We start from the raw sequence: 25,499 nt of genomic DNA, 5'->3' as shown, positions 1-25,499 counted from the left end.
GTTGCTTGTTGTTTTTTTTTTTCAGAAACCATCCATGTAGTCTGTGTTTATAAGCCTTAATATCCACCAGCCAAGGAACAAAGAAGGACAAGAAGAACATAGCAGCTGCCCTCCCCTCCCACCTTCCACTCCTGTATGCAGGTGTCATGCTCACTACCACCATGCTCCAAAGTTTAAAAAATCCAACTCGCTTTGTTAAGACTGTGAATGCACTGAAGCAAGAGCCTGCCTCCCAGCAGATGATGGCCACCAAGAGAAGGGGAGTGACCTTTTCTGTTTGGAAAGCCCCTTGGATATAACTAACACCCCCTTACGTCGAAGCCCACTGTACCCCTCTTCCAGTTTATTGATTTTGCATTGGTCTGGATTATGAGCAGACGATCACTATGAGGAAATACTTCAGGTGGGAAAAAAAAGGGCACAAGGGAAATGGTACTTCAGTCAAGATGTACTACTCAGGGTGTTAACTGAAGTGAACTGGAACAGGAAGGTAACAAGAAGCATCTGGGATTTAATGTAGCCATAGTGATTTTGTAATTAAAGGAAAATAGCTACTGTGCTGTAAATATCAAGGCACTCCAGCCTACTTATCGTTCTAAATCGCAGACTATTGCCAAGCTGGCAAAGCTATATGGACTTTAATGATAACAAAATAGCTTGTGTCAGCACCCACTGACTTTGGTAGAGGTGTCTGACAGAAGCAGAGGTGTGTTGCATTTTTACCCTGGGCAAGAGGAATTACAGGCATGGTAGAAGAAAATGCAAACACTGATTTCTTTGCCCTAGCCATGTCCTGCGAGAATATGAGAGTTTGAGGGTTTCCTGAGTGCAACAGTTTGTTCCTTGAATGGCACTTTCCCCCTCTAGTTTTTCAGGTGAGGACATAAAATACTTGAAGGAAGAGGGAATTCTAATAATGTCCTGTCAGATGTATTTTAAACCCAATGTGGTCAACATTCTGCTGTGTATACCAATCTGAAGGAATTCAAAATCAACACAAGGTTATAAGTAGTTATTAGCTGTCTGACAGCTTTTCCTCTCAAACCTCATTACGGGAATCTGCTTCAAATGAGGCCATTCATGCTATACTGCCTCTTACATAGACAGCCTTGAATTTTAAATGTTTCATTATCCTTTGTATGCCCCCACACCACAGCCAACATCTTGCACAAAAATGGCTAAATTCTTGCATTATCAAAGCAGATCCTGGGTGATCTGTTGGACGAATTGTTAGGTCTGTCCACTCTTGTCAGTGGGTTAGATTCATACATGCATGTCTCATGGTGGCATTTCTCTACAAAAGTAGTCTTCTGAATGTTTGGGGTCCCCCGCCCCCCCCCCCCCCCCCCCCGCCCCCCGCCATCTCTGTTTGGATGACCACTGCTGTACATTCCTCTGTTCTCACTGTTGTTCACTAAATCACCATGTCCACTAAATTATTACTAGGACTACTCTGAAGTCAGTGGTCCATGTGCTTGCAAAAGGTGCAAAAGAGGGGAAAAAGGGGAACCCTTTTGCTTGAAGTACTTGTGGTGGTTTCTCTGGACCACTGTGTGAGTTGTGATTCTCTCCAGACTTCTGCTGGGTGCTCAGCTGGCTTCCACGCTCTCCTGTCTGTTTTCCTCTTACGTTTACAGGTAACAAACCATCAGCTTGCGCGCACCAGAAACTCATTTGCTGTTGTAGCTTCCTGAGGCTCTGAAGCTCTGCTGCTCCACAGGCTGCTTCCAGACGATGTGGTACAAACACAGCTGAAAACTATTTCACAGGGCTTAGGTACCAGCTCACATAGCAGCCAGACATAGCTGCCTGGGGTGTTCCCAACCCACCTTGCCCCAGTGCTTGTCACCACTCTTCTGCTGAGGCTGGTTAGCAGAAGAAAGTACCAAGGGATCCCCCGCTGTATCAGGACAAAGGCAGTTGTTCACATGCACTGCTCAGGTGACCTGCAGCAAAGGAACAGGGACAAGAGGCTGTGGAGGGAAGGAGCAGTACAAATGTCACACGAGTGCTATGTATGAGCGTGAGCGCCTACCTGCTCCAACAGTAACTATGTTTTTATATTAACCTCTCAAATCAGTGTAATGTGGTACTGAAATACAAACTCTAAGTACCAAAGAAGTTTAAGTACCCGTTGCGCAACATGCTGCACTTACCCACAGCAAGAGGTGGTCCCCACACCAGGCAACACCTAAGGAGCTAACTGGGAAACGAGATGAAGCAGAAAACTGGGTAGAGTAGGGAGGTGACCCAGCCCTGGGTAGACCCTGTCACTAGTGATAGAGCAAGGACATACATTGTCAGTCATCCATGGTGACAACAAAGAACAAAACTCTAAAAAATTGTTCTACAAAACCTCTTCCACCGTGGTGTGTGGGTGCGGTTAGGTTCAGAGCCTGAAAGACAGAGTCCCCATTTGACCTACAGAGCAGATGCAGGTTAAAAGCAGACTTAGTGGAAACTTCCTTGACTGGAATTATTCAACCATGACCCAGAAGACTCCCTTTCTTGGCAGAGGCCATGCTGTATTCTGCTGTCCTTGAGACAGGCGGGTAGCTTGCAAAGCTTGTTCTTGAAAGTGAGGCAGCCTATAAATTGAGCCAGGATTTAATTTTTTTAATTCTGCATGCATATAACTTACCTGGTCACTAAACTGATTTTCAAAAATCACCTGCATTTTTCCAGGTGACGGAAAAGTTGGAAAAGAAATCTCAGAAAATGAGGTATTTTTGTTATGACATCTGTCACACTGAATGCTAGAAAGGTAAGGAAGGTGCACTTTCACTCTTAGTCTAATGTAATTTTCTAATTTTATTCCAAACACCATTTATGTTCACTTGTAGCCTTGGACAGAAAACTGGAGCAAAACTTTAAATATTCACTCTATATTAATCTCTACATTATTGATTTTCAAAATAACATGTATCTGTACGGATTTATTTCTAGCAGCAAATTCAACTATAACAACAAATATGCATAAGCAGTCTTTCTTTTACTAAAGTAAGAATGCAGTATGCAAGAGCTAATCCTCGAAAACCTATCAAAAGTATGCTGAATTATTTAAACTTGCAAAAAATTACATATTAATAGAAATGGAAACATTTTTTATTACTGAATTCTTTAAGAAGAACACTCTGCCACAACAGGCAATGAGGATGAATGAACTATGTGGCTGGGCAGAGTGCACGTCGTCTATTCTGGATAGTTATTTTAAATGGAAAACAGACAATTTAGACTAATTTTGTCCCTGGTATAAATCTATTAGCATTAATGGTGTTGTGACTACTTGTACCAAACTAAAATTTGCCTCTATTTCTTAAAGACAGAGCCATTTAACTGTGGGTTTCTCAGGCTGTTAGCTGAACTAGGAAGCTTTAGGAAGAAGAGGTGTGTAGGTACAAGCTGTTGAGGGCTTTTTCTTCAGGAGAGAGGGAACAAAGTGAACTCATTGAGTTCAAGAGAAACAAGGACCATGAGAGACAGAAGGAGGCCAGATCCTTGTGGCTTTCAGGAAGAAGCAAACTGCCTCATGGCTTGGGCTGGATTGATGAGGAGTAGCAAAGTGATTGTGGTATATGCTAAAACAGAGAAACTGGGAGGAAGAAATAGAAGAGAAAAAGAGATTGCTTGGGGAAGGCTGAATATGTTCAGAGTTAGTGGCCATGCCTGAAGCCCTTGGAAGCCAGGATACCAGTGCAGCAGAGCTGGATATCTAGGGAACAGGGAAAGGCCCTTCCGTTTTGGATCAAGGCCAGCAGCTCTTTGACCAGACTGTGTTGGCTGAAATACAAAAAACAGGCCTGTGTCTGGGCATATCCAAGGAAAGTTCTCTAGTGAACAGAATAGGAAGGAAAAAGAAATTTTAATACAAGCTCTTCCTTCCACAAGAAGAGAAAAAAAAAATCAACCCAAAGCCAGATAACCAGTTTCTGAATCTGAAAGTTGCTGAGGCTGCAGAATTGGTGCTGCTTTTGGGGTCCATGCCCAGTTTCCTAAGAGTGCAGGAGAGTGAGGAGGGAGGACTCTCAAATAGGAATGACAGTTTTGAACAGGTATCTTTCAGCGTGACTACAAAGTCCTTCAGATTGCCATATTGTGGCTGGCTGGTTTGGACCTTAACAATTCAGACATTTCCAGGGCTTTCTCCTAAGGTTTGGGAGGCTTTGTCCGGCCTGTGACAAAATTACCCAGATTCGTAATTAATAAAAGCAAAAATGTACGTTAGTATGGATGAATGTTTCATTTTTAATAATGGTAATAGAAGACCTTCAGTTAATGAGCCCTCATGGAATAGCTCTGTAACAGCCCCTTCAGCCACACAGAATCATGGAATAACTTGAGTTGGAAGGAACCCATAAGCTGGAATAAGGATCATCAAGTCCAACTACCTGCTCCTCACAAGACTACCTAAAGCTAAACCATGGTTGTTAGTGGGCAGTATTTGCTCCTTAGCAAAAGACTACTGCAGCAGTGCACTGGAGGGAACTATAAACTCCGAAGTTTCTTTTCAATATTTTGTGTCAATAATTCTGACAGATTTTCGCACTTTTAACAAAAACCAGTTCCAGGGAAGCCAATGTTAAACTCCCATTTAGATAGCAGCAATACCACATTTCTTGCCTCTGCACATTTTTCCAGTCTTCTGAGAAAATAATGTCTGGAATAAGATAAGTGTGTTACCCATCGTGCTGCTTACAAGTTTTTCCTACACCTTTTCCCATGTATGGTTTCTGTCATAGGTAGCACGACCAGTAATAAAAGACATTTATAGCACATTGCTTCTCAAAGGTAGGTTTTGGCTGCAGTTTTGCTTCCAGCTACAGTGTCCACATTCGGACAACTTGCACTGCATTGAAGCAGACAAAGTGGTTTGAGACTATGGGACTGGTAAATGGCAGTAGACAGGTCTAAAGTGTATTGTTTTTAAGCGGTTCACTGCCCAGAGTGAAAAATGACACCGGGTATTCAAGTGTGAGCCAAAATAAATCCATTTTTAAATGGTGATGTCTCTCATGGAATAAAAACTGAAGGGCCATGCTCTGACAACGTAGTACAGCCACCTACTTATGGCATGTCAGGACAGCAATAAGTGACTCACCGCCCACCTACACTCCAGGAACACCAGCGCCTGATGTCTCTATCACAGTGTTGTCACAACACTGAATTTAGACAAACTTTTTCCCACTGCCCACAGTCTGTACAGCACTTACCACTTGTTTACTTTTCCAGGTCATCAACCCTTAAAATATCTCAAGGTGAAAATGAGTGGGAATGACATTACACAAACACTTCCCTTTCTTAGTAAGCTTATACTAATATTTGCTTTAAAATCCCTTTGTTGATAAATGCTAATTAAATACCAACTCAAAGCTTTATTTTGACCCTCTCTTGGGGTCTTTTGGATGCCTTAATTTGCAGGGCAATCAACAAGTCCCACATAATTTTTTCTGTAAGGTGATCAAAACCACCATTAGAGGGAAAAAAGAGGATTTCATATAGTAGGAAAAAGGGGAGAGAAACATCTGGAGCAGAGAGATTATGAGAGTTCCTAGCTGTGCCATCAATTGTCAGTGATGTAAAAATGGAGCACAGCAGTGGCTTTTTCATGTGATGGTCAATGAACTGCAGAGAATATTCCACCCGTAAAGAGATTCATGAACTGGTCTGTCCAGCCAGACATCAGCTGGTGCTTCCTGAGCTTTATTTATCCTTTGAGGAGCAGGTACCTGCCAGGGGCTAGTGTACTGCCTAATTTTGCTGTGCGATGCATGGCCATGGGAATTAGGGTGAATGTTGTCTGCAGGTAGGAAAAATTACTTTCTTGGCTCATTCTGGGAACAAAGCAAGCTAGTCAGGTGGAGAAGAGGATATAAAGGGAAGAGATAAAAAACATGGGTTAAATGGAAGTGTGAAAGGAAAAATTTCAGCCTCAGAGGCTGCTTGTATAATAATAAATCAAATGGGACAGGGCCCAATCTCTGCAGGCTATTAGGATGGTCCTGTTCACATTTGAAGAGCTAAGCTGTCTTCTTCATACTCCCCTCTCAAATACCTGGTACATATTATGCTCCAAACTATTGGCCAGACGTTGCCTGAAAGACTGGTAGGTGGCACAAAACAAAGCACTATTGGAGACCAAATCCTTAGCTAAAAAGTAAGCATTCCAGGTGACTATACACTGATGCTTGTGCCCAAAGTTTGTTTCTGCTTTGCTCTTAAGCGTGGAGGAGTCAAAGAAGACAGTTCTTCTCCCAGGATGGCATATGGGGCCCTGATCCACAGAGGAGCTAAAGGTGGGGGGGAACAATTTGACCGAACTTTGTACTATCTACATAGTTGCTCCATCTGTTTTATTAGGCAAATTGAGTCGCTTGATATTGAAATAACACATTCTCACACAAGTTCCCAGTCTCCCAGAAGAACCTCAAGGCTTCATACACACTTGCCAAAAGGTAGGGTCTCAGCCCCTGCAATCAGTGACCGCTCTGTCATGGCAATAGCTGAACGCTCCTCACAAAGCATTCATTACTTTCTGGGTTCTTAGATATTTAGTCATGACTGATGTCAGTTCCTCAGTACACCAGCACAAGTGTAACCTCCCAGGGTGACTTTGGATGCATAGCAGAACTAGAAGCTCCTCTGTCCTTCTGACAGGATGAGACATCTTTTCCTTCCCAAATGAGCTGCCCTGTGGTGAATGGAGCCTTAGCACTGAAGCTGAAGGGTGACTATTCACGTCTGATGGCATTGCCTGAGACGTTGATCACTTTGGAATAAACTGCCACCGGCAATGGAACTGCAGCTGAGGTCTGGGTACTTCCACTTGCCACCCTCTCCCCTCATCGACACAGCCTGAACATTGGGAGCTGGGGAGAGGTTAGGTGGTTTTCACTAGTTTTAGGCAGAGAACAAAGAAGTACTGCAGGATTTGAACCAGTTTGTTCAGCAAAAAGTAGGTGATAAAAAATAATAATCCTTAAACCCCTAGATACTCAGATTGTGTTATTACTTGAGAATCTCAGTTTTCATATAAAAACTAAAGCAGGAATATATTCCTGATTGCCTGAAAATAAGTCCCAACACTCCAAATACCAGACGGCAAATAAAAAAGACCCAAACGTACTATTTTTCTTCTGTACATTAGAGGGGCTTAGGGAACAAAAAGATTCATTTTTATATGCCTTGCTTTAGCAGTCTGGTACAAAAATGCTCATATCTAGCTAATAGGAAGGTAATTTTCTGAGGGCTGGCATGAGATAGTAGAACGTGTGTGGAGAATGTGACAGTAAAGATCAGACTACACAGAACAAATGGTGGTGAGGTGAAATACAGTCTTGGATGTGTTTGAGAGGCAAAGCAGGACAACGATGAGTGAGGAAATGAGGAGAGAGAGCCCAGGCCATGGTGTGACTTCAGGAGATATTCTTATTAACACTGACCTTCGGAGTGCAGAAAGCCAAATTTATGCTATGAGTGCTGTATGAGGTAGCTTGGTACTGCCAGGCTATACTCCAGCCAAGTGTTCATACTCCAGTTGCAGGTTAGATCGGGAAAACTCTGCTTCTGCTGGTAGCGTTGTTGCAGCCCTCTTGAGGAAGGGGGTAAACAAAAAAAAGCCATCCTGTAAAAGAGCACTTTTGCTGATACGCCTTAATCCGTACTAGGGGTTTCTGCTGGCACAGCTATACTGGCTGCAAATCAGACTTCAGCACTCCCCTGATTGATGTACATACCTTGCAACAGTTTGTCATGCTGATCTGGCCAAGGACTGTGCCAAGAGAGAGGGAGTCAACAGACCAGACAAGGAGGATGAAAGTGCAAGAGAGTAGAGAAGTTTTCATGTTGCAACCAAGCAGAGGGTGAATAATAGTGGAAAAAAGATCAACATATTACGGATAAACAGTGCTCACCATGGTTTGCTGGATGAACTTCTAATTCTAGCCATATAAACTTGGAATTTTTTTTGTTTAAAAGAGAAGCCTCTGTTTTTCATTGCTGTGTTAGCTGTCTGGTGTTTTGTTGAAAGAGCATTATAAGAGATATCCTTTTTTAATATAAAGATATATTAGCTTGTAAACTTGAAAGGCAGCCTGTGACTGTTGAATACATGAGCCTTCAAAAATCATGGGCTAGTGCTTCATTACAGGTAAAAATTGCTTTATTTTCATCAAAACATGGTGTTGCCATTGCAGATCTCCTCCACCCTTTAAATTTATTATGCTGGCTGCTCTTCAGATTTCTTCTAACTATTTTTGATGCACCACCCTTTCACTGGCAGTCCTTCTGGTTTCCCATGTATTATTTATTTAAAAACATTAGTTATCTCAGGTCCAGCGCTTTTCTTGCAAGCCATACAGGAGCTTGAGTTGCAGTGTGAGATTATTGCTGTGGCTTAATGAACACAATTGATTTAAGAGAGACAAGAAATGCCCTAATGAAATCTCTCAGATTATGATACTGTTACTACACACTGTACTACATCTCTATATACTACGCAAAGATAGATCCAGTGTATGTATGCACAGACTACGTGTATACATACAATGGGTATTGTATACACACATGTATGTGTATTGTGTTCATATGGTGGGTGCTGTATAGTGTATATATAGCTTATTTATGGTCAGTCTCAGTCATGCGTGGCTTAGTAGTGTTACCTGATAATATAAAACCACAGACAATACAAACCCATTTAAATTAAGGTCAGCAAGGAAGACTGGAGTAAGGAATGGATCACTGACACTGCTGACAAAAAAGAAGTAGCAATTTCCCAAGCCAGTAAAGCCAGCGCAGCATCATGGAAGTACTTACTGTTCATGGGGAACTGGTTGGAAGTTTCAGCTTCTGGACAACAGAAGAAGAAATAATCATTTTTTTCCATAACTGAGAGTTACTTCCAGAAGAATGCCAGTGCTCATTTTCTGTTTTTCCAAACACGGGAAAAGCTAGTCAGTTAAAAGCCTACCCTCCTATTTTAATATACTGTCTTTGACATACAAACGTCTGTTTATTGCGTTAGTGAATGCTGAATTAGAAATCACCTTTCAGCTGTTTTTGTGACATACATTCCCCACTGGTACCTAGCTGTATATGATGCTTATATAGACTCAACTGCCATACAACCTTGACAAACTATTGCTTGCTACACAATAGAGAGGTCTACAGAACAGTAAGATGAATCACTATACCTAGAGAATACAATTTCACTATTACACTAGGAAAAAAAACCAAATAACAAGTGTCTGTGAATCTTTATCGGTTTTTAAACTGTTGGGAAATTCTAGGGAATTCATGAGATCTCTTGAACCAACTTCAGTAGAAGCCAGGTCAGGTCTATTTAGCATTGCAGAAACACAATAACTAGATACGGTTATTAAAAGCAGGTCTCCACTGAATTTCACTAGCTTTAGTAGACCAAAAGGATGACTTATTTCTTATGGTCAGTGGCCTATAATATAAACAGAGACAATAAGTTTGACATATATCACAGTGTTCTTAAAGTATGTGGTCTTTTAGCAGTCTGTGCTTAGAATTTTTAAGGGAGTAGCAAACAACTGTATAGTTGGATCTTGGTATTCACCACTAAATTTGGTCATAGGTATTAAAAGCAAAAGTAGTCAGGAACTTGTGTTGCCCTATTACAGGGATATTTCTACTTTTATATATATATTATTTTGTAGATAGTCTGAATTGATCCCAAACCATTCCTTTACTTGAAGGATTTTTCAGGATGCAAGTTACTAAAATACTGAATTTGACAGTTTCTCTGCTAATATGAACAGACACTTTAAGAAGCTTGCAAGCTGCCCAAGCAGCTAGAAGGGCCCCAGCTACCAGGGATGAGTGCTGCGGTTCCCTGACCCAGACCCTAGTGCATCCCTTGCTGCTGTGGCAAGTGGAAATGCAGACTGGGCAAACCTCCCCATAAGCAGTATCACGACTCTCCTGACAAACCCAGCAGGTACCACAGAGAATGCTGCCTTAATTTCAGCAAAAGCTCTTCAGGCTATTAGGTTTCAAACACAGCAGTCAGGCTCAATGAACCAGAATTTCTTCTGCTCAGTTCTACTTACAGATGAGTTCCCCAAAGGCGGCAAAGTCACCCTTTCACTCTCCTGCTGTTGAGGTTTTTTTCTTCCTTTCCTTTTCAAATCTTGTTGTTTACAGCCCATTTACACCATTTTGTACTAAGCCTGGGCATTCTGAGTCAGTGCTAGGCAGCAGACAATCAATCAGCACTGCCCTAGACCTGCAGCAGACTGAAAGTGGCCATCACCTTCCCAGAAGGAGAAAAAGCCTGCAGCCACCTCTTTCCCCTGCGTACCCAGCATCCCAGCTGAACGGGAGTCTTATTTTCACCCTGCAGAGTCACAAAATCCAAAGACAAATCTGACCGCAATGACTGGCCAGCAAACAAACCATGTGGTAATACTGGTTTGCAGAACTTTCTCTTCAAGCAATTCTGACTAACAACCAAATAGCAGGAGAGCCCCAACTTCCCTTTGTTAATTCTCCAGTGATGGCATAGCTCCCCTCAGACGAATCCTTGTAAAAACTCGTTCAAGCAGCTCTAATTAGCCTTTTGGGGAGAAGTTTTTTAAGAAACCTAGATATAGCAAAATGTAAGCATAATGGGTCATTAAATACCCCTTAATTTGAAGAGACATCCAATTTGGTATTCAGGAACAGTATCCTTAGACAGTAGTTTCTTTTTAGAGAGATGTGAAACTGAGTTTTTGACTCCGTGTGTACAGGAAATCGTACAACAGCTTTTATACGAGTAGAATCATTGCCAAGCACATGGTGTTAAAAATTGCCAGGATTAAAAAACTCACAGAATTGCTTTAAGAATCACAGTGTCTTCAAAAACATAAACTTGCATCTTTTTTATATTCTCCCATTTATTTTCTGCTTTAAGGTTCCCACTTTCGAGCTTTTTCCAACCACAGCTGCTTGCCTTAGCAAGCTAAGATTGTCGCAATTATACAAGGATATGCAGTTTCTAGAACAGCAACAAATATTGTGAGGCTCACCATAAAATAGCAAGTTGGCAGTGTCGCAGTAAGGATATTAACTTTTGTGTCCTCCCAAACTGCGTTTTCTATAAATAGCGTCTGTCTGCTTTTACTCCTGCAGTTAATTACATAGATTTTCCTGCATTTCCTCTTCTGCAGTGTCCCTGTGAATCAGTATGTTGGCTCATGGACTAAAGCAATGTTTATGGTTATTCCCCAGTAAATGCCTTCAACATTAAAGCATTGATAGAAAAGAACGTATTTCTGCAAGTGGGGAGGTTAGGTGGGTAAGGAGCTGTCTCTGCTTTCCCACTGCAGAAGGGGGCAGCTTGCTGCGGTGTGTTATATTTTTTGGCAAGTGTGCCAGGCACAGATGAATCACCGCAGGATCATGACAGGCTGGGGTTTCTCCTGCATGCATCTCCTATTGTGTGTGCCCCATCCAGTTTAACTTTGTCTTTCATGGTGGAGAGCTTGTTGTTCTGTGCTCTGGACTGGCTTGGGCAAGACTTTAAGGGGAAATTTACCTCCCCCAGCTTTGGATACCACCAGAGAAACACCTTCCTCTGCACTAGTGACTTATGGCTTCTACAGTCAGTGGAAAGCAGTAAGTGCTTTTGAGCATGAGCTTCACCTGACCTGTTTACCTACTAACCCACTTCAGGATGTTCTTGGTGCCCTAAAAGTGATGATTTCTCTCCACCGTTAATAACTCAGTCATGTGAGATCATTAGAGGAAAGTTCCAGATTTGAAATCTCTAAATGCTGATCAATGGCTCTATATGGTTAGTTCTTACAGCTCAAATATTACTGTCATTAAGTATCTGCAGACTAGTATTTTCCACAAGAATTATCCCTATAAGCTAACTACAGCTACCTGATTGCTTTATTTCTTTACTTTCCAGACTCTGCTACACCTTGATTAGTTTCTTATATAGTTTATTACAATGTAGTACAGATTTCCATATCCTTTGTAGTACAGATTTCCATATCCTTTGTCGCCAGTCCCTGCAGCGTCACAGGGACCAGTTGACTCATTTGCCAGGGGCAGATGGGGCTGAACAGCTGGCTCAGGCTGATGGTGTGCTAGAGCAGGAGATCCTGCAACATGTAGCTGGCAGGATGCAAGATGCAGGTGCCCTGAGGGCACAGTAGATGGGAAAAACATTTCAGTGAAAGGCATGCAGAATGTGAGAGACTTGTTAGGTCCTGGTAATGTTGCTCTCACTTCCAAAGGGCAGAAACCATTTCTCAATAATGTCTTACCAATGCACTGAAAAAGTCTAGCTGGACTGCTCAGGCCCTGCACAAGATCCGCTTCCCTTAATGCTGCAACACTGAATATCCCTCTTTGTCTTTCACACATGGCTCCTGCTCACCTTGGGACCCAAATCTCCACACTCTGGCTGTTGAGAAACAAACAGGATTTGGAAGCTGCTTGTGGTACATATGTATAGAACCACAGAATCATAGAGTCATTTAGGTTTGAAAAGGCCTTTAAGGTCATATATGCCTCTGTGCATGCATGCGCTTGTCTGTGTGTATCTATGTATCTCCTGTAGCATGGAAGGAAATGAAGAATTATGGCATTTTGGCTGTGTTGTCTCTCCTTATCCCATTCTGGCACTTTTAACATGCTGTTCACACTGAAAACCTCTTGCCTTCTTTCTGTTAGTTTGAAACATGTACACCTGTCCGCTTTACAGAGAGCCAGATGGGATATGTCTCATCTGCAAAGGGCAGAACAGATTTTGTCTGATGTGTGGTACCATGTCTTTACAGCTATTTTTATAGTTCTTAAAGTCCCAGATTCTGACTGAGGCCTCTGGGTGGTTCCATAATATTAAGCATATTAATATTAAAATAAGTCCTTTGGAACAGAGAGGTGACCCTTTATGAGGATCGGGGTAAATTGATAGATGTTTCTGACCATATCCAACATGAGAAATCTTTATTTTAGGATCATATAAATATTACAAAAGTGTCCTAGTAAATTGGACAATATGTTAAAATTAGATTTGTTTCATCTTCTGATGATAGGAAGAAGTTAATTGTTGAAATGGAATAATGGCAACTCCAAGCATTCAAAGGCCATGACAAGTCAGATAATGAGTTATTACATCAGTAATATATTTGGGATCCTTCCTCCTTGCCTATGGGGTTTTCATCCTTAGGGTTCAGGTAGGTACATTCTCAAACTGTTCCACACAACTACCAGGCCAAACACATTTTTTGGTTGACATTGCGATTCTCACATACCCACAAACCCCAAAACCATAGAAATACTTCAAATATAATCAGAGTTGATGACTCTGAGAAGATAAAAGAAATGGCTATCTAATCTCTAAGGAACCCGCCTGCTCACATAATAACTTGATAATGATTTCAAGCTGTAGGCCATGTGGGATCTAAAAGGCCAGGTTAATACAATGTCTTGGGCTGGACAATTCTATAGTTCCTTCTAGCCTTAAGAGCTAGGTTATACCTAAAGGCTCAGCTTTTAATGGTCTAGGCTATCAAAGATGAGCTCATTAGTCATATTATCAGCATAACCAATGCTTAGAGCCTCTGTCTTTTTCAGCTTTAGTCCTTGATCTGAAGAAAATTTGTGCTGTTGAAGAAAAAAGTCAGACATTGGGAAAGGTTCTAGGGAAAGCTTGACATGCAAGAGATATTGGGCATCAGAGGCTGAATTCAGGTTAACGGCAGGAGAAATCAGAGAACAGACAGCCAGCAAAACACAGAATGGTTTGGCCCGTGAGGTGGAGGACAATCAGAAGCATCCATGTGACATCAAAGGAAGGGCTCTGCAAGGGAAGGGGTCATCAATGGATGGCAGGGATTGCTCAGTCAGAACACAGAGTAATCCTCAGGCATACCTCAGTTTTAGTGCTTTGCTCCAGTGACCCTGAAAGACAGTAAAGGGCCCACATTTTAGGTCAGGTTATCCAGTAAAATTAGCCCTTGGCTCTTGGGTCCTCAGGCTTTTCCAGTTAGCTCATGTTCCTAGAGGGTGATACCTTGCAGGGACCATGCATCATCTGGACTGATTTAAAGCCAGACTCCCTCCACCCCCTTTCCTCCAGAAGACCCCATAAAAAAGAGATGCTGGTGTATTGCAGTTAACAACAAAAGCAACATACTTGTCATTTTGCAATCTGAAAGGTAGAGCCAGACTTGTGCATGTGTATTTTGTACCAGTTGAAAGCTGAATTTGCTGCCTGCCTCTTATTTGCAACCTCACATACTTGGACTGTGTAGGCGGAGAGAGATCAACTATGAATTCAGATAGAAATGGTTATGCTTTCTCAAATCTCATGTGCACAGTTTTACTTAGAAAGGGAAAGATTAAATTCTTGGGAGTGTCTACATTGCCAAAATCTTTGGCTAGAAAAGCCTGGCAATCACCAGATTTTATAGGCTTTTTATAATAAAGCTAATTCTTGTTTTTACGTATCACACATTAAGGGTCCTCTGATTTTAATATAAACATCCAGGACAGGATTCTTCATGAGACTGAGAGGTTGTTACAGTCAATGGGAAAATTTTCTTGTGATACTGCCTTGTGATAGTTTAGCTTGCCTATATTAATAAGAAAGCAGTTTACTAGCAACAGAGAAAGTCCAAGCCAATGATAGGAGAACAATAATTTTTCAGCTCTCGACCAGTGGGGTGTTACATTCTTTCTACTGTTTTATTTATACTGCAGCTTTGCAAGGGTGGCCCTTGGCTCTGGTGTGCTCAAATACAAGGGCTTTAAACTGTTTTGAAATTAAGGATTTAGCAAACACAGAGGTTCTCACCCAACTGTTATCTTTCTGCTGCTGTATCTATTTGTAAAACTCAGCTATGCGAGCTGGGGATTACAGAAGAACTTTCGCTCTGTTTAATATCTTTAAACTAAGTTTCTCTCCTGTTACTCCTTTGTGGAACAAAGCTTGTTAATGAGAACCCTGAGCACTCCAAAACAGAATGCAAATAAAACAGGTTTTAAAATATAGCCCACTGACTTATAGACCGTTTCGCATAGCTATGTGGTTGTAACTGACAATTTTGGGATATCTGGTGTCACAGGTTCAGTCAGTATCACAAAGCATAAGCACAGTTCATCCCAGGTTAGGCTCTGCATACTTGCCAGTACACAGGTGTTTTCCTTAAACAAGTAGCTTAAGGGTTATGTGAGCATGTGTCTTTTCTTACCTTGCCTTGAGCATTGTGATTTAAAATTTAATGCTATTACATCTCCAATCCTTCATTCCCTTTCAGTTACTGTTTGCTGAACATACAGTGCAAAACCTAATCTACACACCATTTCTTGCATGGCATCAGGGTGCGGTGGACTCACCTGTTTCTCAGTGACTCAGCGACCGGCTCGTGTCCCCTCCCAGCACAGGTTCCTACCACCCCGCAGCACTGGTGTCTGCACCTTCCTTGGGCTCAGACATGCCATACTTGTGAGTCACGTGGCACTGATACAGATGTGAACAGTTTGCTCTGAGGGGTGATGTGCTTTGACATCAGAAAAGAGCAAAGATTACTGTTGCTTCTCCTCTCAACCACCAACCATTGTGTAAACAAGCTACAGGGCTCTCCAGAGAAAAGACGAAGCCTCAACGCTGCTCAAGCTCCTGAGAGCCAGGAGTGAACCAGAGCCCCACAAAACAGTGGGTCGCAGAGGCAAGTCGTGGAGTCCAGCAACCTGCTTTTTGGCGTATCTGCAGCTGCCTGCAAGGAGCCTTCAGGTGGGTAAGCTTGGTTTCTGGGAACATTGCAGAGTCATACTGTATCCTCCTTATCCCATTCTGGCATTTCTAAAGCACAGGAAAAGGATTTTTGTTCATTCCCGCATACCCCAAGTTAACCCCAAGTGTAAGCAAGTCAGGAACTGGTTTAATCAAGGCAAAAAACAAACACAGAAAATTAAAATTGGGAGGTAGTGTTTGTGTTTTTTTTTTTTTAATTTGTCTCCTTTGTCTGTAAGGGATAACATTTTTGTATTTTTTCCCTTATCAAGTAAGGAGCAGATTTACCAAAGAAACCCAGGCCAATTCTCCCTTTTCCCCTTGCACAAAGTAAAACCTTGTTGCTTCCGTATAATGAGCTGGGAAACCCAGGAAATCCCTGCTAACCTTGCAGTAGCATCAGCATAGCTGACAGCAGGATCGGTAAAGGGTTTGTGGCTTCACACAGTACTAATATCAGGCCGTGCACTGAACTAGCACTCACCTAGTGCCTCAGGGCCTGAAAGGGGGTCATAATTATCTACACGTTTCCGAGCAACTACAAACATATTGCAAATGGGGAAAGAAAGGATGAAGGCGCAGCACTGTGTTATAACTACAGGCTGTGAGACTCAGGTAACAGCTTTCACGCAGTTTTCAGGCATTTTGTCATGGCAGCATCTTAAATGTGGGACCCAGGTCCTCTCCCCAGGAGATGCCCCTGTCCTGTCCTGACCTCCTTTTGAGATGAGAGGTCCACACTTTGTGCCCGTTTTCCATGATAACAAGAAACTCACTGAGAAGTATCGGGGGCTCGCTACTGAATGCAGCAAGATCCCACCTTGGGATATCACAGGATCAGGACCAAGGGTCACACCACAAAACGCGCAGCCTGGAGCGACCTGTAGCAACCTTTTGTGCTGCCTGAGGAATCTCATATTTAAAAGAACTGCTCTTAAACCCCAACCTCAAGCGATGCTGCAAAGACTCGCGTCCCGCCTGGTAGCAATAACCTCCGTTATTCTGGTATTACTTGATCTTGAAACATCTGCATACATTCATGTGCTTGTGACTTTAGACCAAGTCTTTCAACCTGGTTTATTCTCTCTTCCGTATTTCAAGGCCGTCTATCGCGCTCCCCACCCCCACCCCCCGCGCGGGCAGGGAGCGCGAGCCGCCGCGCGCGCGGTGCAGGCACTGCCACCCCTGGCTGGAGACCCCTGCCCCGAGGGACCCGCACGGGCATCCACGCAAAGGCTGCGGCCCGGGGCGGGCGGCACACACCGCTTTCCGCAGAAACCTCCGCGCCGGCGGCCGGCCCGGGGCTGCCCCGGGCACCGCGCCCGTACCGGGCGGGAGCGGAGAGCGGGGAGCGTGTGCGGGGAGCGTGTGCAGAGAGCGGGGAGCGTGTGCGGGGAGCGAGGAGCGGGGAGCGGGGAGCGAGGAGCGGGGAGCGAGGAGCGGGGAGCGAGGAGCGGGAGCGGGGACCGGCCGTCGCGCTGTGCCGCCCGCGCTGCGCACAGGGACGGCGGCGCCCGCGGCGCGCGGTGCTGTGGCACGAGCCAGCGGGTACAAACTCCCGCTGGAGCGTGGGCGCGGGCCGGTGCGGCGCCAGGAGCGCTCCCGCGGGAATTTTTTCATCCTACGCCCAGACCCTCCTGGTCCTCCTCCCCGCGCCTGGCTGAAAGTCAGAAGCAGCCGCCGAAGCGTCCCTGGCGGCTCGGCGCCCCGGGCCGGGCGGGCTGTGTGCGGCACCGCCGCTCCCCGCTCCCGTTCCGCTCCCCGCGGGCCGCCCCGCCGCCCCCGCGCCCCGCCGGCGGCCGCGCCATGGCGTACGGGACGGCGGCCGCCGCATCCCCCGCGCCCGGGGCCGGCCCGGGGCCCAGCCCGCCAGCGGGACGGGGCGAGGCCCGCGGGAGGAGGGCTCGGGCCGCCGCCTGCCCACGTCCCCTCCCCGGCCGAGGAGGAGGAGAAAGCGAGAGAGGTCCCGGCAGAGCGGTTAGGAGCGGGTGTGAGGGCCCTCCTCCCCCCCGAGGGGAAGAGGAAAGGAGCGCCGTGGCGGGCGGCGGAGGATGATAACATAGGGCCGTGCCCGGCGTGGGAGCTGCCCGCGCTGCCCGGGCCGGGGCGGCTGGGGGGGCGGCAGCGATGTCCCAGGGCACGGCAGCAGCAGAGGGGGCACCCCAGGTGCTGCCGGAGGGGAAGGAGAGGCAGAGGAAGAGGAGGCGGAGGAAGAAGAAGGAGAGCAAGACACGGGTGGTGCGCTCCAACTTGTTACCTGAGGCCGAGGTGGAGAAGTCCAAGAGGACGGCCCTGGCCTGCAACCGCCTCAAGACCACCAAGTACACGGCGCTCTCCTTCCTGCCCAAGAACCTCTTCGAGCAGTTCCACCGCCTGGCCAATGTCTACTTTGTGTTCATTGCGCTCCTCAACTTCGTGCCGGCTGTCAACGCCTTCCAGCCAGAGCTGGCCTTGGCCCCCGTCCTCTTCATCTTGGCGGTCACTGCCATCAAGGACCTGTGGGAGGATTACAGCCGCTACCTCTCCGACAAGGAGATCAACCACATGGAGTGCCTGGTGTACAGCAGGTGAGGCGGTGCAGGTGGGGGACGGGGATGGGGGGCACTGTGGCGGCGGCAGCTGGCACCAGGCACGAGGATGTGGGCGAGCAGAAGTGTGAAAGCAGGGCAGCGAGCAGGTCCCTTGCAGAGGGCTTTCCTTTCCGCTCCAAGCATGAAGAAACTTCCAGTTGCTCCTGGAGCTGGTGCCTTCCATCTCTTTACTCAGAACTGCGGGAGCTCCTACGGTCCTGTACCTTGAGGTGGAAGTGAGTCCCCTGCGGTTGCTGGGCTCCCCCAGTAAATCACTGATTTATGAGTAAGCAGCATTTTTTATAGGTCTACACATGTGCTCTGGGCTTGTTAGTGTTCTGTGCTTTAAAGGAAGGACAGTGCATGGCAAAGTGAATGTGTTTGATTTGCAAGATTTTATGCAAACACTTGCCAGTGTTGAGCGGTCAGTTACACTGGTGTGTAGTTTCAGGCATTAATTTGGTTTATAGTAATGTGAGGCCTCAGTCAAGTAATCTATGAAATCTTCACTCAGTGAAGGAAGCATGGAGGTCAGAAGCATCTGCATTTGAGTTAGGTCTGTGGGGTTTCATGACATGTGGATTAGCGAGCCTAAGCTGTTTGCTTTTCCAAAGAATGAGGCAGTCTTTCCATTGAACGCTTACTTTTAAGTGACTGCTTTTTATTTATTGTCTCAATTGTCATCATTCCCTGTGACTTTGCTGTTTCTCAGTGTTCCAATGGATGGAGTGTTAGGTCGTTTGTCTCCTTCAGAATATATTTTTTTTTAATGATCTGGGCTATGCATTTGGAACACTTGGTATCCATAAATCAGACTGAAATTACTTTTGCACCATCATTTATGTGCTCAGAATCCAGCTTTACAGTAATTTTGTTTTGCTTTTCTCTCATTGCTAGATAGTAATCACATAGTAGTTAAGGCTAAGGTTTTCTGGGGACTGAGAGAAAAATACGTTTTCTGAGAGAGCAGACTTTAGTTCTGTTTCTGGTGCTTCTAAGTTTTAACAGAAATGAAACACGTGCCAAGAAGCTTACACTGTGATTCCACGGGCTGGCTGGGAGGGGTCCTCTGGGCTGACGTAAGCATTGAGGCAGAGAGTAACTCTCCTACTGCAAGAAAAGCATGTGGAAAAAAATAACATAAAATGATAAAAAGAACTCTGAAAAGGCTGCATTTCAGTGACTCGGCTTGTTTTTTCACAAAATCATATCGGACAAGAAATCTCACCCAGGGATATTCCCCCACCAGTAGGTACACATGCATGGGAACACAAGTAAAATGGCTTTATTTCTGTAAACTAAATCGAAAATAACCTAGCCGAATCACACACGTAGGCATTTCTAACCTAAGGCTGTGCCTAGTGCCTTGTTTGCCTATAGTTGTCGTTAACTCTGAACGCTTTGGTGTTTAGGGAGGTGGGTGGTAGGAGGGCTAGTAAGAGGCTATTCTTGTAGTAAAATAAAATAGTGATAATAAAGATGGTTAATCTAGCCTTTACCAACTAAAATCCATTTAGAAATAAGCTCTCTTATCTCCTAGATTGAAAAGAAAGAAGAAATACCTGTTGCAGAAGCTGTTCAAAATATTAACAGATACCAGTACTGGGATATTCTGGAATGTTTCTACTCCCTGCAATTTTCCATACCCCTCTCTGCTGCCAAAAAAGTCGACATGACTATGAGAAAAGGTGTACCTTTGGTGTTAATACCACTTGTGCTCTTTTAAAGGGACTCCCAGCTAAGTGCATTGCCCTTTATAATGCTTGTGCTGTTCCAGAGTAAAAAATCAGAATTGTTCCTTTTATTGCAGAGGTTAGATTGCTATTGGGTGATACTTAGACAGATAAATTTGGGAGTAGTTTGACTTTACATTTGCATCACAGGCGTGTGTCAGCCTAGGCCCTGTGGGGCAGCAAACACGGAATCTTAAGAGCTCCATCACCTGTTCAGGGACAGCTTTCTGGTTGTGAGCAGAACTGGACAATGTGTCCTTACAGCTCACTGCAGAAGCCTGGTCCCCAGTAGCAGGTCACCTATTTCCACTTTCCAGCAGTCCCTAGGAAAAGCTTCCCTCCCACAATTAAAACAATAAAAACAAAACAGGAGGTGAAAATAATTTGCTTAAATGTTTTTAATCTGCCCAATTTTTCTTCTTTTTTAGCCTTTTTTAAACTTCACCGAGTCATCTTTTGAACATGCTCCACCCCCAGTGAGTGAGATGGGACTAGAAACTTGCTGTTTTGGAGATAAAAACTAAGATTCTCACTAACTTGAGTGACAGGGAACCAAGATTGAGAGATTTGTATCAAGGTTATGAAAGGTGCTGGGCGTTGAGTTCAGAAAAGCTGTTTTCTCAGAAGGGTGTCATGCCAGGAGAAACAGAAGTGACTGGACATGACTGTTACCTTGTTTCCTTAGTCTCTTGTTCTGGAAAAATGTTGAAGTATAAATGTCACATAAGGAAGTAGTAAATAACAGCTTTTCTCCCCACATCCGCCGTTTTATGGTGATGACCTTTTTGATCAGTTGTGCTGATCAGTTTTACCTCCTTTTGACCAACCCAGACACTCTCTCTCCTCCCCACTCTGCCACTTCCTTGTGGTGCTGTGGAGGCAGACTTTGATGCAAATGCTGTCCTCGATAGAGATGCTTGTGTAGGTGTGGCAGGTTAATGAACATAGCTTCAGTGATGTGCTCCCCTAGGATTGTCAGAGAGCAGCAACTCCTCTCTTCCTGGTCAGTACTTTGTAGCTCTGAAAGAGGCCTTCTGTGAGACAGGATGTATCTGGGTGCCAGGGTGGTCCTCTGAGCCATGATGGCCTCACACAAGCTGCAAGAGAGCCACCTCAAACATGGACTACAGCGTTCAAATGCAGACTACAGCAAATGACAGCGAATTATAAATCAGCAGCTTAAGACGGGGACTTTTGCTTCGCAGTAGCAGAGAAAAGACCTCAATCTTATGTTATACACTGTTTAGTGACCCAGTAAATACTCAAATCAGATCCTGTATATTCTGTCATATATCCTCCATGTGCTTCTTTCCTGGCTGCTGAAGTACCCGTCCCCTGTTTGATTCAAGTAGCAATTAATGATGCAAGATCTACAGGACAGAGAGAATGCAGGGGTAGGCAGAGCCTACTGCTACTCAGGCCAGCTTATCAGGAGGAGGTTCAAGAGCGTGCGAGCAGTATCCACTTCGAGCTCCTCGGGAACAGCCTACTCAGGCGATCATGTCAGTAATCCAGTCTGGGGGAAAATACTGTGCTCTTGCTAGGCTGACTGCTTGACACTGGTGCGCTGGTGTGCAGACCAGGCTGCCTTCCTCCTGCCTGCCCAGTGGACTCAGATGACCTGTTCTCATACAGCCACTGCTGAATCAATGACTCAGTGGCTCATAGTTGGCAACACTTAGTGGACAACAGAACAGTAAAGGATGATGCAACCTAAAGTAAAAAGCTTGAAGAAAGACGCAGCTTGTTTTCACAGAAGGAAGGCAGCTTTTGTTTAGAAGTTCCGGATGTTTGGGAGAGTCCCTCAAAAGATACCTCTTTCTAGAGTCAGATGGTGTCAAGTGAAAAGACCTGATTCTTTGAATAAAATGAGAAGAAGCTGTTGAGTTTGAATTGGCAGTGTATGCTGAAGAATGAAACATGCTAGAGAATTGCAGGCTTGTGTTGCTCTGTGATGGAGTTTGCAGGTCTGCTTGTAAGAGCAGTCAGGGCCATTACAGGCAAAGAGGGAAGGTTTCTTAGCCAAGAGAAATTAATGGGGCCTCTCTCTGGAGGCCTTTAAGGGCAGCTCTCCCATTTAGCAATACAGAGGAAATTTGGCACTTATTTTAGGGGGACAGTTTCACAGGACACCTAGAATTTAGGTTCCGTGCAGGCGCTTAAATTAGGAATGCTGGATCACAGCCAAAACTCTTTCTTAGTTGTTTTAAGTTCCAAAGGCATTAGAGCCACACCTGCAGAAAATTGTTCTGTGTACATAATACTTGCAAACCTGTGATCATCTTGGTGTCTCTTTATTTTTCTTCCTCATTTCCATCACACAGGGATGGAGGTTGAAGAGTGGAGGTTAAAAATTTGCACTCTTAATGGTGAAAACTTATTTGGCTATTCTGCATTATTATCTTGGACTTGGAGGATGGAAGGGTGATTTTTTTTCTCTGCGATTACTGTCCTCCAGTGCTCACCAGCTGTGGCTGGAGTTGTGCATCATACATGTAAATGTTTGCTCCAGGTAATTCCAGGATGCACACACTGCTGCCGCTCCTAAGTATTTGATACAACTAAATTTGTCACTGGAGCAGAAGTATTAAAACTCTTCTAAGTAGGGGCTTTGTTTTCAGTGTGCTTTTACAAAGTGTGGTATACATTTACATGGTATGTAAATAGAAGATGAATAGTGATAACTACAATCACAACAAATAATGGCACTCATCCAGCAGGGAATTACATTTTGTTACTGATTCAGTGCTGTGTTGTTGAAATAATCTCTGCTACCATTTTTCTAGGAGCCTTACGTTAAAAAGCAAAGGGCTTTGCTTTTTAAATCTACTCTCTAACTCTTGTTGTGGCCATTGAACAGTATTGCTAAAGAGTGTAATGGTCTCTGCATGCTGATCAGGGAGTGATAACTGCTTCCTCTGTCAACCTGTGACTTAGAAAATTCAAGACAAATTGGAATTTACGACTGGATATTTGTCTCCCCTCAGGTGTGGAAAATGTTTAATGGGGCACTCAGGCAGCTATCAAAGCAGGCTGTTTTACATTAAATGTTAGTTTCTTTCTGCAAAACTCAAGAGGAGGAGAGAAGAGAGTTTGATGTGGGCAACATGTTTCATAAAATTTCCAAAATACACTCCCTTCTTCTTCCCCTCTGTCACCCTCTGTCAACCCGCCACTGAAAGCAATTCCAGCCATGGAGGCAGAAGATACAACAGTGTTACCAAACCCTCACAAGGGCAGAGCAGATCCCACTCATGGCCTCTAAAATAGTCACATGATGACTTGCCCTGCAACCACTTCACTTCTTAGGTGCCTTATTTTGCTGGCAACACCAGTCTCTGGGGAGATGGGTTGTGATTATCTCCCACTACTACCCGAATAGACCAGAGTAGCTTCTTGTCCCAAAACGTGCTGGCAGGGTAAGACATTTCTCAACAGAATAAGTTTGTCTCATTCCTTCCAGAACACAAATGTCACTAAATGTGATTCAAAAGGAAACTACCTGGGATTACTCAATTTCCTCTGTGAGTGAGCGAGCTTGGTGCACAGAAAGCTGAAAGCAGAAAGTAGCAGGCTGAATCTGTTGGTGACATCAGTGTTCCCTCCTTGAGTTTCCGAGAGGTGCAGCTCTGTTTGTCTTACTGTGTCTTTGTCCTTCGCTTCAGTTTGGGTTGGGCTGGCGGTAAGTAAACTCATTGGGAGATGTAGTAGAGGCTCTTCTATTAGACTGATAGGGAGCAATTTCATTCTGTAGTAGTTTATCCTAGTAGCAAGGGACGTCTGTGCTAAGCTGAGACGTAGCCAGCTGCAATGCACAGGAGAACCCATCTGTCTGGCCATCTACAAGTATGCTGTTTATTTGCTATTTAGTGTAGGGCAGATTTTCCAAGTGCCTGAGTTTCACTACTGGAAAAGAAAAATGCCTCATTATTGAGCTCTTTCATTGGTATAGGCTGTCATGAGAGCAGTTATAGGCTGTTTAATATGCCTCTGGCTAAATGCCAAAGAAGATGATGTTAGTCTCCACTGAAAGACTTAGTGATGTCCCCAAACTAATTTCTGCAGGTGCATGCTGCACTCTGGAGAGACACCATAACTTGTGCTAAGCAGACCACAGCCCAGAAATATAGGTGGCCACCTTATACGCAGATCTACTTGCTGTCATGTGTCAGTATTACCTTGAGACCATAATTATAACTAGAGGTGGCCAAAAGAATAGCAGATCCACTTGGTTCTGTCAGAGTACATTTCCAAAGAAACTATACAAGAGGAAGTAATTGTGTGTATTGTTCAGCTCTGCCTGGTACTGTGATTCCAGATTCCACCTTCCACATGTCATCTAGTCAGAACTGAAAACGAGAATTGAAAACCATGACAATCATGCTATAGATCAGTGTTTTGTGGAACTGCTTGTTAGTTAGCATGGCATAACTCAGCCAGGGCATTCCTTCTGCTAGCAGACCAGTCCTCCAGAAGTACTTATTAGAGTAGTGCTCTCAAGCTCTGCCTGGGAGTTCTTAATTTTACTATGGGAGTGTTGGAGGACTCCCAGGAATGAAAAAAACTTAAGCAGCTTCTTGCGATTTTCCCTCCTCCTCCTGACTAATGTTAGCTGATAAGGAAGGTGAAAATAGAGAAGGAAGGAGTGTCCCTGTCGCTGGGCAGGATTTAATTCAGACGCCTCATCCAGGCTTACACAACTCGTGTGTGGATAGGCAGCCTACCTTGACAACAGCAGCAGGAGAAGTCCGAGTGCCTGATCTCCCTTTGCCATGTAATCCAGCATGCTCTGCATTTGCAGGGCAGTCACTCTGCCCAAGAACAGTGTAAGAGGTGCCTCTCCTCTCTCCCTGCAATACTAGACCTTTTGGGTACGTGTGGGCGTTTTGTGTATGTACACAGTAAGGACAATGCAGCTGGCAAGCCAAACACATGGCTTCAGGGTTATGCCCAATTTGCAGGATTTACGCTGTGCAGGCTTGGTTTTAGCAACCACATATATTGAGAGCAATTAAGTTCATGAAAAGCAGAACAATTTGTTTCACTTCACATAGTTGGGGAGGCGAACCAGTTTCCACAGCCGACCTTCAGCCTCAGTGTTTTTCACTTGGGAGCTGGCACTAACGCAAGTATGTTAGTGGCCAGTCATTTTTGTACCCAGAAGAGATCCACAGCAGAAACACAATCCAAAGCCTGCTGCTACCCTGCAGCAATACACTCTGCTTCATCTTGTCTCACCAGGATGTGGAAGCCAGACAGTGGGAGTCTCCATACGTGGGGCCAGGGAGAGTGCATTTCAATGAATGGCATAATCATAAAGTGAGGAGCCAACTTGATGCTAAAAGCCAGGACACTGACCTCTTAGTGATAAGTTTGCGTAGGTGTATGGGCAGCATCTTCCTCTGATGTATGTCAAGCACAAAAGTTGACCCAAAATGC

General features: G+C 44.6%; 1 protein-coding gene and 1 long non-coding RNA gene across 2 annotated transcripts in view; one reads left to right on the top strand and one right to left on the bottom strand.

Moving 5' to 3' along the window:
* Positions 1 to 1,369: 1,369 nt before the first annotated feature.
* On the bottom strand, positions 1,370 to 18,151 carry LOC129735369 (uncharacterized). The gene is made up of 3 exons (XR_008730925.1): positions 18,015 to 18,151; positions 8,812 to 8,921; positions 1,370 to 1,946 (listed from the first exon to the last, which is right to left on the bottom strand). It is a non-coding gene; the product is annotated as an uncharacterized LOC129735369 (long non-coding RNA).
* ATP10A (ATPase phospholipid transporting 10A (putative)) overlaps positions 17,709 to 25,499 on the top strand; it is a 118,481-nt gene continuing 110,690 nt past the window's right edge. Inside the window, exon 1 of the mRNA XM_055702287.1 lies at positions 17,709 to 18,324. Coding sequence (XP_055558262.1) covers positions 17,885 to 18,324 — 440 coding nt within the window. The 5' untranslated portion in view covers positions 17,709 to 17,884. The remainder of the gene's footprint in view (positions 18,325 to 25,499) is intronic.

Source organism: Falco cherrug, chromosome 2 (genome assembly GCF_023634085.1).
Source record: "Falco cherrug isolate bFalChe1 chromosome 2, bFalChe1.pri, whole genome shotgun sequence".
Lineage (NCBI taxonomy): Eukaryota > Metazoa > Chordata > Aves > Falconiformes > Falconidae > Falco > Falco cherrug.
The sequence above is the reverse complement of the archived record's forward strand: the minus strand, read 5'-3'. Positions and strand labels throughout refer to the sequence as shown.